Source organism: Mustela putorius, unplaced genomic scaffold (genome assembly GCF_011764305.1).
Source record: "Mustela putorius furo isolate JIRA1106 unplaced genomic scaffold, ASM1176430v1.1 tig00003988_pilon_pilon_pilon, whole genome shotgun sequence".
Lineage (NCBI taxonomy): Eukaryota > Metazoa > Chordata > Mammalia > Carnivora > Mustelidae > Mustela > Mustela putorius.
In genome coordinates this window covers 2,570,571-2,582,982 of record NW_025422127.1, presented here as the reverse complement: position 1 = coordinate 2,582,982, position 12,412 = coordinate 2,570,571, and the positions used below count along the sequence as shown (strand labels likewise).

Here is a 12,412-nt window from a genome sequence, read left to right as displayed (position 1 = left end):
TCCCTAGATGATAAGGAAGAGGGATCTCTGGGAAGGGGATGACTGGGATATATTTCAGATTGGGCTACTGACTTGGCACAAGAAATGAGGTGTAGGTCTCCAGATCTGAAGAAATCTGGGATTCTGACCCCCAGTTTCTTCTTGGTCTAAGAGAAGAAAAGTTTTCTTTGTTTCTCCTAGATGCCTAGATGGTGGGGTGTTACACTGGTTTGGGGAAGGTGGGTGAGGCCAGGCACTTGAGGACACTGTCAATAGACTTGATTCGGCTACAGAATTCTCTGCAGGGAGCTCACTAGTCCTCTCATAACCATGTCATTTCTCCTCCCCTTTTAGTCTTGGGCCGGGTGCTGGAGGTGACAGATCTCCCTGAGGGCATCACTCGGACCGAAGCGGACAAACTCTTCACTCAGCTTGCCATGTCTGGCGCCAAGATCCAGTGGCTCAAGGATGCTCAGAGGCTGCCTGGCGGGGGTGGGGGGGACAACGGTGGGACTGCTGAGAACGGCCGCCATGCAGACCTCGCTGCCTTGTACACCATCGTGGCTGTGTTTCCCAGCCCCCTGGCTGCCCAGAATGCCTCCCTTCGCCTCAACAACTCTGTGAGTCGCTTCAAACTTCGAGTGGCCAAAAAGAACTATGACCTGAGGATCCTGGAGCGAGCCAGCTCCCAATAAACAGAGGAGGGGAAGGCACCAGCGCAGTGGGGGCATGGGGGAGGGGGCCGAGGGATCCTTACAGACCACGGACAGAGGCAGAAAGGAAGGTGACAGACACTGAACTGGAGCCTAAGACAGTGGGGATGAAGATGGAACAGACACACTGGCACTGGACTCCTTCTCGCTCCCCTGCCATGGGTCCCCTCTTTTTCCCCAGTTGGCCCCTCCTTGCTTCCCTCTCCTTCCCATCCTCTTCTGCCATTTTTTATCTCTTCTCCCACCATGAAATTAATTTTTTTCATATTTTTTTGGTCAGGTAGATTTGGAAGGGTCCCACACTCCCCTATTCGATCTCCTTACCATCCCAAGCTCCCTTTTCATTTCTGGTCTTTATGAATATATTTATATGGACAGAATTAAGAAAAGCAAAATTGATTTCCCCTTTCTCTCACTTCCCCCATCTTGTCTCCCCAAACCCCAAAGAGTTAAAACTTAGGCCTCCCCCCACCTCCCAGAACACTTGTATATTGTTTGTTTGAGGTTTGTGCCACAGTAACAGACAGTATTTAATTGCACATACAGATGTTTGCTGGGTATATTCACTGTAAATTTTATTTAATCTGATTTTTTGTTTGTTTGGGGGGTTACTTGGAGGGAGGTTGATTTTGTTTTTAAATATAAAAAAAAAAAAATCTGTCACTGGACGTCAGTCCCTGTTTCTCTGTTGCTGCCCTGGTGTGGGTAGGGGTTGGAGGTCCTGAGTATGTACAGTTCCACAGCTATTAGAGGGATCGCATATAGGTTGGGATGGCTTTTCCTAGCTGGCATATGTACACGTACCTTGCTAACAGTATTCCCTCATCCCATTCTCCTCCTTGCCCATAATATTTGGAGAGATGGCTGGGTCACCAGTGGGACCTTTGTTCTGGGCTCCCCCCCACTCTTTCAATAAGTATGGTTTCATCAAGCACATCAGTTCTCAACTCCAGACCTCTGAGTCCTTATTAGTAAAATAAGAGACTTGGACTAACTAGCTTACCTCTGAGGTTCCTTCACTGTGTTAATTCTGTGATACTCATGTAGGGTCCTCTTGTCTGGAGAGGGGTGAGTGAGGTCCAAAACTGGGTTGAGATGGTGGCTTCATACATGTCCAGAATCTGATCTTTTGGAAACTCTTCAGGGCTGGAGGAGTTGGGCCTTTCTTTAAAACGAAAGCCATTGTGTTCTGCGTGGCAGGACAGAAGTGGGTGTTTTTTAGGGTAAAAGGTCCATCAATTGAACTTGCAGTGCCAAGATGCCATATTATCCAGGCACGCTCAGCAGTCCCTGTCCTGTACAACTGAAGAAAGGTGAAAAGCAGACATTCCCCCACTCTGCATGGATGGAGCTTTTCCTCTCTCTGCCCTCTTGTTGCACAGCCTGTCAGACCGGAGCCATTAGGAGCCATCCAGCAACCCCTATTCAATCTCACCCACCCCTTAAGGAAAAAAAGAGCAGTGACAGAAATGACAAAGCACATTACCCTGGAAATCTCTTGGGTCTGAGTAGCAATATCTCTAGCCAGGCTCCTCTGAGGCTTGTCTGACCCAACCTCCAATGTAATCCTTTACTTCTTACAGATACAAGGGATAAAGCAGCACTACATGACTACATCCAAATGGCTGTCCTCTGAGATGGGAGTATCTTCTCTTTCAGCCATGTCACAGCCCAGAGTAGAAGGCTGCATCCCTGTGAGATAAGAATGCTAGATACCTCACTGACCCATAAGTTCATATATCAGGGCGTCAGATGAGGGAGACGGAATCAGGGAATCAGAATGATTTCAGAAGTGTGGGGCATAGCTGTCTTACCTCAAAAGTTTTCAGTCCTCGCGGGGAGGCAGACATTACTTAGAGAAGATAAAACCCCCTCTGTGTGGTAACTGCCTTCTGTCCAGTGGGAATGATACCATCTCTACCTGACCATCACTGCACTCCCCCAGAGCCTCTCAGAAATCCCAGGCTGGATTTTTTTCAGTAGCTCTTAGATTTCTCTTTACCCTGAGGACAAGATTTTAGAATGGGGGATGATGGGAGGATGTTCCTGGGCACACTGGAGGGAATAAAGCAGTGCTCTGCATGTTCTTCACTCCCTTTCAGGATGGCAGCGAGGTACCCTTTCAGCTACCCGTGGATAAGGATGCAATCTAGTCTGGCTGATAGGAAACCTCGGAGAATTGAAATTTTCCTTTCTTCACCAGTTCCTGGCCCTTGGCTTCCTAAAGGTTTGAAGTAGAGTTAGATCAGTGTTTGTGGGTATGAAAACACAGGGCCACGGGAAGACAGCGGCTGAAAAAAATCAAAAGCTAGTTCCTAAAGTAGGTCCAGGGAAGGTAGAATTGGAGAGGTGTTTGGACCTTGGGGAAAACTGTACAATTTGATCTATACCTTCTGTCATCCAAAATCACCTGAATGAGTATGCGGCATAAACACTGTCCCTTCTTGAATTCAGCCAGGACTGACCTGTATACCATAGATAAAAAACCAGGGCGTAGCAGCTCTGGGGGATGGGAGGAGTTAGGGTCCAGCCCAGCCCAGACCTCCCCGTGTCCAATTTCTCTGTGTCAGCTGTGTCACTCAGCTGTCCACTTTCCTCCAGCCCTGTCATTTCAGCTCTGACACCAAGGCGAGAGACTGGGAGGTCTACAAATAACGTCTGGGTAGCCGGTGTGAGTACAGAGGGTACTGGGGGGGCTTAGCCCCCAAGGAAGAGGACCAGTCCTCCCCCAGCACCACCATCAAGACCCCAGGGGTTCCCTCTTCCCTCCACAGACTGTGGACTGACTTAGGGAATCCCAAACGTAAGTTGCCTCTTCATCCTCTGTCCATTGCCAGAACTGCTCCCCGCAACTTCCCCAATCTGTAGCCTTCAGTGTCTTCAGTTTGGCCTGTGAGTAGTTAGGGTTTTAGGAGTGAAAGTATGACTCCAGGACAAGAGCGAGGATTGGAGGGTGGGGTGGGGGTGGGGTCAAGGGAATGGAGTAGTAAGGGAAGGAAAGGCTCATATTACTCTGAAAACTTAAAATAGCCAAGAACTGAAGCAGGCTGGGAACTAGGCCCTGGGCCCCTGGGACTCAAGAAAGGGGTAGGGGTGAACAAATGTCCCCAGCCCATCCCTCCAAGCATGCTTCTGGACACACATTGAACCTCTTCAAGAAAGGGAATCTGGAAGGGTGTATGTCACCTCTCCCTTGCCCACAGATTCCCAGGAGAAACAAACTAGGCAAATCTCTAAACCATGCAGCTTTGAGCGCTATATTGGGGCTGGAAACTCAGGTTACCCCTCAGGGTGGGGAAGGTTTGGTATCTGTTTGAGGAACCGGTTGGAAAGTTCTTTAGTCTGTTGTGCTTTTCTCTGGACCTCCATGGAATCTTTCTGTCCATAAGCCTGTGAAAGGATTTCTGTTTAACCAAATTTCTCCCAAAGGCCACTCAAGGACCACCCTGCAATGAGGGACAGGAATTAGGACAGGAAGAGTGACAGGGATTAGATTTAATAGTGGGGTCCAACCTCTTGCAGGATGACAGAAAAGGAGGTGCTGGAGTCCCCTAAGCCCTCCTTGCCAGGAGAGACTCGGCAAAGTGGGGTGAGTCTGGGCCTGGGACCCCCGGGTGTGGGGAGCTGGGAAGCCACCACAGCCCTTGAAGAATGCTTGAAATGATCTCACTTGAATGTGACTCCTCCGTCATCAGAATGCTAGCCAGCACCTGCAGCCCCCAATACTCCTAATCCTGGGGGGTGCCCCTTGCCCACACTAGAAAAATGTTTAGTTAGCTTCAGCCTTACCTGCTCTAGAGAGCATGACAGTTCTTTTAATTTTGGGTTTCCTCCCCTCCCCCATCCTCTTCCTCCCTCAGCTACAGCGGCTGAAGCAGTTATTCAGGAAGGAGTCTCGGGGAACAAAGGAAATGGAGCTTCCCCCAGAGCCCCAGGCCAATGGGGAGGCAGTGGGAGCTGGTGGGGGGCCCATTTACTACATCTATGAGGAAGAAGAGGAAGAAGAAGAGGAGGAGGAGGAGCCCCCCCCAGAACCTCCTAAACTTGTCAATGACAAGCCTCACAAATTCAAAGATCATTTCTTCAAGAAGCCCAAGTTCTGTGATGTCTGTGCCCGGATGATTGTGCGTGAGTCACGAAGGGAAGTGGAGAGAGCGTGATGTTGAAGACAGGAGGTGGGGGAACAGGCACAGGAGAGGAGCATTTGTATAGCAGACAGGCTGTGGCAAGAGGTGGCTTTAAGAAAACACTATCAGTGGGGCGCCTGGGGGCGGCTCCCTGGGTTAAAGTTCTGCCCTCGGCTCAGGTCCTGGTCTCAGGGTCTGGGAGAATCAAGTCCAGAGTCAGGCTTTCTACTCAGCAGGTAGGCTGCTTCTCTCTCCCTCTCCCTCTGTGATCTCTAGCTCTCAAATAAATATATAAAATCTTAAAAAGAAAACACTATTGAAGGGGCACCTGGGGGGCTCAGTTGGTTAGTATCCAACTCTTGATTTCAGCTCAGGTCTTGATCTCAGGGTCTTGAGTCCGAGCCCCAAATGGGGCACTGTGCTCAGCAGGGAGTCAGCTTGTCCTTCTCCCTCTGCTCCTCCCCCACTTGTGGGCACTCACTCTCTCTAAAATAAATAAATAATCTTTAAAAAATAAAAACAACACTATTAGAAACTGATAGTGTTGGGTCCTAGAAAGGAAAGGGACCTGAGAGCTAGAGCAGCAGCACTGCTACAAAGGGAAGGGGAGATCAAGAACCTCACCCAAATGTTCTTCCCTCTCCCAAGTCAACAACAAATTTGGGCTTCGCTGTAAGAACTGCAAAACTAACATTCACGAGCACTGTCAGTCCTACGTGGAGATGCAGAGATGTTTCGGCAAGATCGTGAGTAGGCTCTGGGAAGTGAGGAAGTAGAAAGGAGAGAACGCATAGCCAAGCTCCCCTCTTCCAGTCCCTCCCAAGTCATCACATCCATTTCCCTGCTTTTTCCTTCTCAACCCGTTTCTTACTCTAAGAAGGGATTGCGCTCATGGGAGAGATGGGGTTGTGGGTCATACCCTGCTGTCTCTAATGCTTTCTCCCATCCCATCCTACAGCCCCCTGGTTTCCATCGGGCCTATAGCTCCCCACTCTACAGCAACCAGCAGTACGCTTGTGTCAAAGATCTCTGTAAGTGCTCCATGTGGGACCCGAGGGCAAGGGCAAGCTAGACATGGCTCCAGCACCACTTCTAGATTTGAAAGCCAAATTCTGAAACAGAAAGATTCTGTTTCCCATGGTTTTCTCTCATCCCAATATTTTAGCCAACTTGAATACAGAGTCAATATTCCTGTTTGATAGCTGAGGGAGATAAGATTTAGTGAGGGCTCCACACAGCTAGCAAGAGGCAGAGAGCCAAGACTGAAACTTTCATCTGCCTAGCTTCAAAATCTGGGCTCTTCATATGTAAAACTATTTCTGAGCAAGAACGAGGATTCTTGACTGTCCTCATCCTTGATACAGAGTAATACCAGCCTCAGGGCTAGACCAAGAGCTGTGGGCATCCTGGGCAGATTCATAATTTGGTGCCCCTTACAAACAAATTCATTGACAATTTACTCAACATTTATTTGGAGGAGAGGCTGAACTTTATGAGGAGCATGGGTGGGAAAAAGAAGAACCCACTGGTGGCAGCCCCCAGCTTGCACATGCCACTCAATGGGACAAAAGCCAACAGTTGAAGGACCACTCTCCTTAGAAGGAGAATAGTGATTGTGAGCATTCCCCAACTCCCGGACAACTTAGTCGCACAGTTGTCTTTCCAACAAGTGCTCTGCCTGGAAGGAGTGCTGTTAAGTATTTTTCTCCATCACATGACATTTCCAGTGATGTTTTTAGAGCTCTTTATAGATTGATGACTTAGATATGCCCAGCTGACCCTACCCTAATTCTATACACACACACACACACACACACACACACACACACACACGTATCCATCTACTCCATCCCACCTCTCCCTTATTTAGAAGGTCTCTGTTTCCTCCAGGTCTTTCTCTGCTTCCACAGTAATGGCTTCTTTCTTCTTCCCATTACCACTAGCTGCTGCTAATCACAATGATCCTGTGTTTGAAACCCTGCGCACTGGGGTGATCATGGCAAACAAGGAACGGAAGAAGGGCCAGGCAGATAAGAAAAATGTGAGCACCATATTTTCCTTCTGAGGTCCCTCTGAGAGATTCCCTGGAGCAGCAAGTCCTCTCTCCTCTCTGGAAAGCTGACAGAAGCCAGGGGAAGTGAAACATAACTCAACAGACAATTTTTGCATATAATATCAGAGGGCCTCAGATTGAGAACTCCTGCCATAGCATGTACTTTCTCCAGAAACTCCCTTCTGAAATTGTCAGATTAAGCACCGTAATCCACTGAAGCCTAGGTCCCAGACTGCCAGCATTGCTGAAAAGAGGCAAGAGCCATACTTTTGGATTTGGGGAAGCAAATTTATCATGCCAAGTAATTAGAATTCTAGAGCCATGAAGGGACCATGAAGATCCATGAAGGATCCATGAATATCATCTTGTCTGACTCACTTATCCTATAGACAAGGAAACTGAGGCACCAGACTAGCAGCCAAAAGTAACTTCATTTCCTTTTGTATTAAGGTTACTAGATTGGTAATGCCATAGACTTGCATTCAGTTTGGCAAAGAATTTTTTAGCATATCGTTACAGCTTTCTGGACAACCAGGATGGACTGATGTGGATAACAGTTAGATGGAGCCCTAAAATTGGATGAATGACTATGCCCGAAGGATTCAGGTCCTTTAGGGAGTGTCTAGCTAGACGGAGATTTCTGATACCTTATAACATGATTTGGTCCTCGGTCCTCACCTATGGAGATTTTTCTCACTGATACAAATGAAAATATAAATGGCATTATCCCTGAAGTTTGTGGGAAACCTAGGAGGGAAAACCTATACACACAAAAAAAGTATATTTAAATATCTTACAGACTAGAAGAAAAGCCCAAAACCAGTCATTTGAAATTTTGTAAGGAAAAATGTATATGCCTGTTCTTGGATCAAAAAAAATCAACTGCACAAAAACAGAACTAGGGATTGGCCTCAGAGATATTGATATGGAGGTTGGGTGCAAATTAGAGATTTCTGTAGAATGAACTATGATTTACAAGGCCCTAGCAGTGTGACTTGACTGCTTCCAGAAAGGCAAGCACACTAAGGTTCTATTCTCTTAAGGGAATTATAAAAACTGTGCTGCCCATTTTTTTTTGTCTTATACACTAGAGTATTTTTAAGAATGGACATAGTGAAAATTCTGGAAATAGCATCATGAGGGAGGGGGTGATTTGAAGGGACTAATTAGGGAAGAAGAGACAGAAGGGACTGATCAGCTATCCTCAGATCTTCAAGGGGACTATGTTTGTTCTATATTGCTCCAGAGGCCAAATCAGGACCAATTACTAAAAGTTACAGGGAGACCGAATAGGTTTAATTTAGGGAATTACCCTCAGATGGCATGAGCTTACTTTGTAAGGTCGTGAGCTCTTGTCATTAGCTACATTCAAGCACAATATGGATGGTCCACCTACCAAGATGTTTTACAGGAAGCTCAGGCATTAGGCTGGTGGTTAAACTAGGTGTTTCCTCCAAGGGTTCTTCCAACCCTGAGATCCTATTCTGTAGTTGGCTGGCCTGGCTGGAGAGCCAGGGCAATCATGGGTTCCCAAGAGAGCATCTTCCTAACTCTGGTACCCCCTCCAGCCTCTAGCAGCCATGATGGAAGAAGAGCCAGAGTCTGCCAGACCAGAGGAAGGCAAAACCCAGGATGGTGAGTGTTACCTACCTCCATCCCTAGAGATGGAGTAGGGTCAGGGGCTTGGTTGTGATATAGGATGGAGGGCCAAAAGGTATGCTGGGTTTGGAGATCAAAGAGGCTCTGCAACAGAAGAGTAAAAGAATGAGGGGCAACCCTCCAGTAGCTAGAGACAACTTGTTGGTGTTTCCCATCCCAGGAAACCCTGAAGGGAATAAGAAGGCTGAAAAGAAGACACCTGATGACAAAGTGAGATTCCTTTTCCCTGCAGGGACCCCAGTCCTCTCCCCAACCCAGGTCTGACACCACTCATGGCCTCAGCAGAAGCTCACACTTACTGCATGGGTTCCCATCACCCTTAACCTGCCTTCTCCACCACTTCACACACATGCATGCGTGCATGCATGCACGCAACAGAATCCTCATAGTTCAGGGACCTGGAAGAGAGTTGTAATGTAGTGTGCCTGGAGAATTCCCCTGCCCTGGACTCCTGCCCCTCAGTGTGGGACAGAGGAGCCCAGAGACTCATCACCTTCTTTCACCCCCAGCACAAGCAGCCTGGCTTCCAGCAGTCTCATTACTTTGTGGCTCTTTATCGGTTCAAAGCCCTGGAGAAGGACGATCTGGATTTCCCGTGAGAGGCCGTAGGACTGGGATGGGCGTGCACTGGGAGTGGAGAGGGGAGAGCCTAGCTCCCAATGGGAAAGGAAAGCGGGGGCACTCAGGGCTTGGAGCCTGTTGGGGCTGGACCTGGGCCAGATAGGTAAGTAAGCCCCCTACATCTCAGAGGCCTCTCCCTTCCTCTCGCAGGCCTGGAGAGAAGATCACAGTCATTGATGACTCCAATGAGGAGTGGTGGCGAGTAAGAGAAATGGCTCAGGCTAGGGTGGGACATCACTTGACTTTAGAATCTGAGACTGAACGACTGACTCGCCCTACCATCTCCTCTAGGGGAAAATAGGGGAGAAGGTTGGATTCTTCCCTCCAAACTTCATCATTCGGGTCCGGTCTGGAGAGCGTGTGCACCGCGTGACCAGATCCTTCGTGGGAAACCGGGAAATTGGGCAGATCACTCTCAAGAAGGACCAGGTAGGGGCTCCTGGGTGGCACAGTGGGTTCAGCAACCACCTCTAGCTTTCTGCTCAGGTCGTGATCTCAGGGTGGGAAGATTGAGCCCTGTGTGGACTCTGCTTAGGGTGGAGTCACCTGAGATTCTTTCTCTCTCTCCCTCTGCCCCTCCTGCTTGTGCTCTTTCTCTAAAATAAATAAATAAAATCTTTTAAAAATAGAAAATAAATATAGATAGATGATAGGTAGGTAGGTAGGTAGGTAGAACTGACCAGGTAGCTCTGGTGCCCCAATCCAACCCCAGGCCCCAAGGTTCCTTGGCAAACCATACTCCTTGCAGATCTTAAGCCATTAACGGGGCTAGGATAGGCCTAGCATATATCCAGGCTCCCCTACTCCACCTTTTCCCTGGATCACTCTCCTCCCTAAACCTTTAATCCTTCCTTCAGATCGTGGTCCAGAAAGGAGATGAAGCCGGCGGCTACGTCAAGGTCTACACCGGCCGCAAGGTGGGGCTGTTTCCCACCGACTTCCTGGAGGAGATTTAGGCGTGCCGGCGCCTGCGGACGGGATATACCCAGGCCCCATTCTGGGCAGGCCCAGTGGAGGTTGGGGGAGGAAAGGGGCGTAAGCAACTATGCTGGATGGGGGAGGGGAGGGAAAGCCCGCCGGAGCTAGACGGGGCTTCGGGTTAGGGACTGGTTCCTGCCCACCCACCCCCTCCCCGGCCTCGGGCTTTGGATACCTGGCGGGCAGAGCCGCCTCACCGGCAACTCCTCAGGCCCAGCCCTTGAGAGCTGGAAGAAGAACGCGTCTCCAACAGGAGGCGCCCCGGGGGTGTGGGAGGAGAACTGTCGAACGCTGCGACTGTATTAAAGTTTTGAAAAAAGTTAGAAAAGTTTGTTCTTTAACTGGGGGCCGAGTCGAGGGCATAGGAAGCCGTGGAGAATCCTCCCCAGCTGTGTCAGCTCACTACCATCGGGTAACCGGACATCCACCTGGGCCGAGGCCGGTGGGAGATGGGGAGACAGGTGCGTCCGCCAGGCGAGGTCTCTGTTGTCAGTGAAGAAAGGGGAGCCTGACTGGAGTCACTGCCCCCCCCACCCCCCGCCGCGGCGGCTAGAAGGACCAGGCACCAGGGTAGTTCCCCTAGCTCTCGGCGATTTAGCCGCGGGCAGCCCCCTTGCGTTTCAGAACCTGGCTCAGTGCCGAGCTAGGCCGCCAGGGGGCGATGCAAGATCTCCGTTGGAGAGCGAGGGACGGGGCGGGAGAAGGCGGGGTGGGGGGGTACGGAAGGAGAGAACCTGAGACACCGTGCCGGAGACCCTGGGCCTGGGAGGGGGTGGGGTGCGTGCCGTCTCCATGGCAACACTTCCTCAAGTCCTCTGGGAACCAAGAGAGCGAGGCCGGGGGGCCTAACCCCTCCCGCGCGGCCCCCGCCCCAGCCCTTTGCGACAGGTACCGAGTGAGAGGGCGCCCGGCAGACAGCAAACCGGCTCACGCGGAGACCCCCCTGCGGCGCGCCGTATGCAAATGTTATTGTTTGCATATGCAAATATGCAAATGTGCCGGCCCTGGTCAGGGTGGCAGGTGGCGGGGAGCGGGAAGGTGTGGGGAAGGGAGCTGAAGGATACGAGGAGTTTGGGGACCTGGGAGCGGACCAGTGAGAGGCAGCCTGGGGTGGTCCCTGGAGTAGGGCAGGCCGAGGGTCGAGCTTGATGGCGGATGGGGGAGGGTCAGCCCCGGCAGTCAGGAGATCCTCTTCTGCCCGTTGTCTGCCAGGCCTGAGGTTGGCACCGCCTAGCAAGGTTGGCAGCGGGAGCCCGGGCACCATCTGCTGCTGGCGGGGGGAGGGCAGAGGCTCAGCTGGGCTGGAGAAGAGAAGGGCCCGGGACGGATGCGCCCCCCTTCCTTCCAGAAGGCTGAGGTGTGGAGGGGGTAGGGAAGCACACAGGAAAACTCTATGCGGAACAGGGTTCGGTTTCCTGTTCCCTTTGCCCTTGACTGTCTTGCCGGTGGGGGGGGGGGCGGCGGCGGCAGGGTCATAGAGGAAAACTCAGGCAGCCCCCCTGTAATCACGCTTGGGCTGGAATAGGAGCAGATCACAAGCAGCCCCCCTCCACCACCACACACAAATACAGCCTTTTGCCCCCATCCCTCCTCGGGATACGCCTACCAAGAAAGGCGTGGTGGGGATGGGGGGGTCCGGAGGCCCAGTGCGGGGACTCGGTCGCATCTCTTCATCAAGAGATCGGAGAGATCCGAGGGACTCAAAACTGAGATCCTCGAGAGGGCCCCCCCACAATGCAGAAGCAAAACCAATTTACTGGCTCATTGGGCGGTGATGCTGGTGTGGGGGTGCCGAGAAGCAGAGAGAGCTGCTGTTCTCCCCGCTCTACACTCGGGGGGCACCCCCCTCCCCTGCCTCGCGGAGCCGGCAGCTGTCCCTAATTAGAGCGGCGGTTTAATTGGATTTATCAGCAGTTAATAGGAAATTAAGCAAAGGGCCCGAGAGAGGGAGGGCGGGAGGAGCGGGGAGGCCGGCTGCGCAGAGCTCGGAGGACGGGGGCTTGGGGTGCCAGGGGTGAGGACTCCCGCCCAGTATCGCGATTGAGCCACATGATCAACGCCCTCCCCCCAACACTTGCCCGCTGGTTGAGCCCAGGCCTGCCACTGGAGAGCAGGACTCATGAAGGAGGCAGGAGCGACAGCGACCCTGTGTGAGCCCCGAACGCCCCTCACTCCCACAAACGGCCGCCTAGGTGATGGATGATGTTGCCACAGGCAGCAAAGGTCATAAGTCTGGGCCAAGGAATGGACTGAATTGAAAACAGACTGGAGGAGGGGCCAGG

At 51.3% G+C, this 12,412-nt stretch overlaps 2 protein-coding genes across 27 annotated transcripts in view; both read left to right on the top strand.

Moving 5' to 3' along the window:
* Positions 1 to 2,992, top strand: part of R3HDM2 (R3H domain containing 2) — a 165,340-nt gene extending 162,348 nt beyond the window's left edge. For 13 of the 26 annotated variants that reach the window (XM_045071651.1, XM_045071662.1, XM_045071653.1 and 10 more), the window contains one exon: positions 334 to 1,360. In XM_045071651.1, the coding sequence (XP_044927586.1) occupies positions 334 to 674 (341 nt within the window). In that variant the 3' untranslated portion in view covers positions 675 to 1,360. Of the gene's footprint in view, positions 1 to 333; positions 1,361 to 2,275; positions 2,746 to 2,794 lie in introns of those variants that run through there. The other 13 variants (XM_045071645.1, XM_045071649.1, XM_045071648.1 and 10 more) reach the window with 5 other exon arrangements.
* Positions 2,993 to 3,363: 371 nt separating this feature from the next.
* Positions 3,364 to 10,453, top strand: STAC3 (SH3 and cysteine rich domain 3). Its single transcript, XM_004773201.3, has 12 exons — positions 3,364 to 3,495; positions 4,215 to 4,281; positions 4,553 to 4,820; positions 5,468 to 5,565; positions 5,778 to 5,850; positions 6,763 to 6,860; positions 8,441 to 8,507; positions 8,692 to 8,741; positions 9,041 to 9,126; positions 9,303 to 9,354; positions 9,444 to 9,581; positions 10,010 to 10,453. The coding sequence occupies exons 2-12, from the start codon at positions 4,216 to 4,218 to the stop codon at positions 10,106 to 10,108; spliced, it is 1,095 nt and encodes a 364-aa protein (XP_004773258.1). The 5' UTR covers positions 3,364 to 3,495; position 4,215; the 3' UTR covers positions 10,109 to 10,453.
* Positions 10,454 to 12,412: the final 1,959 nt, after the last annotated feature.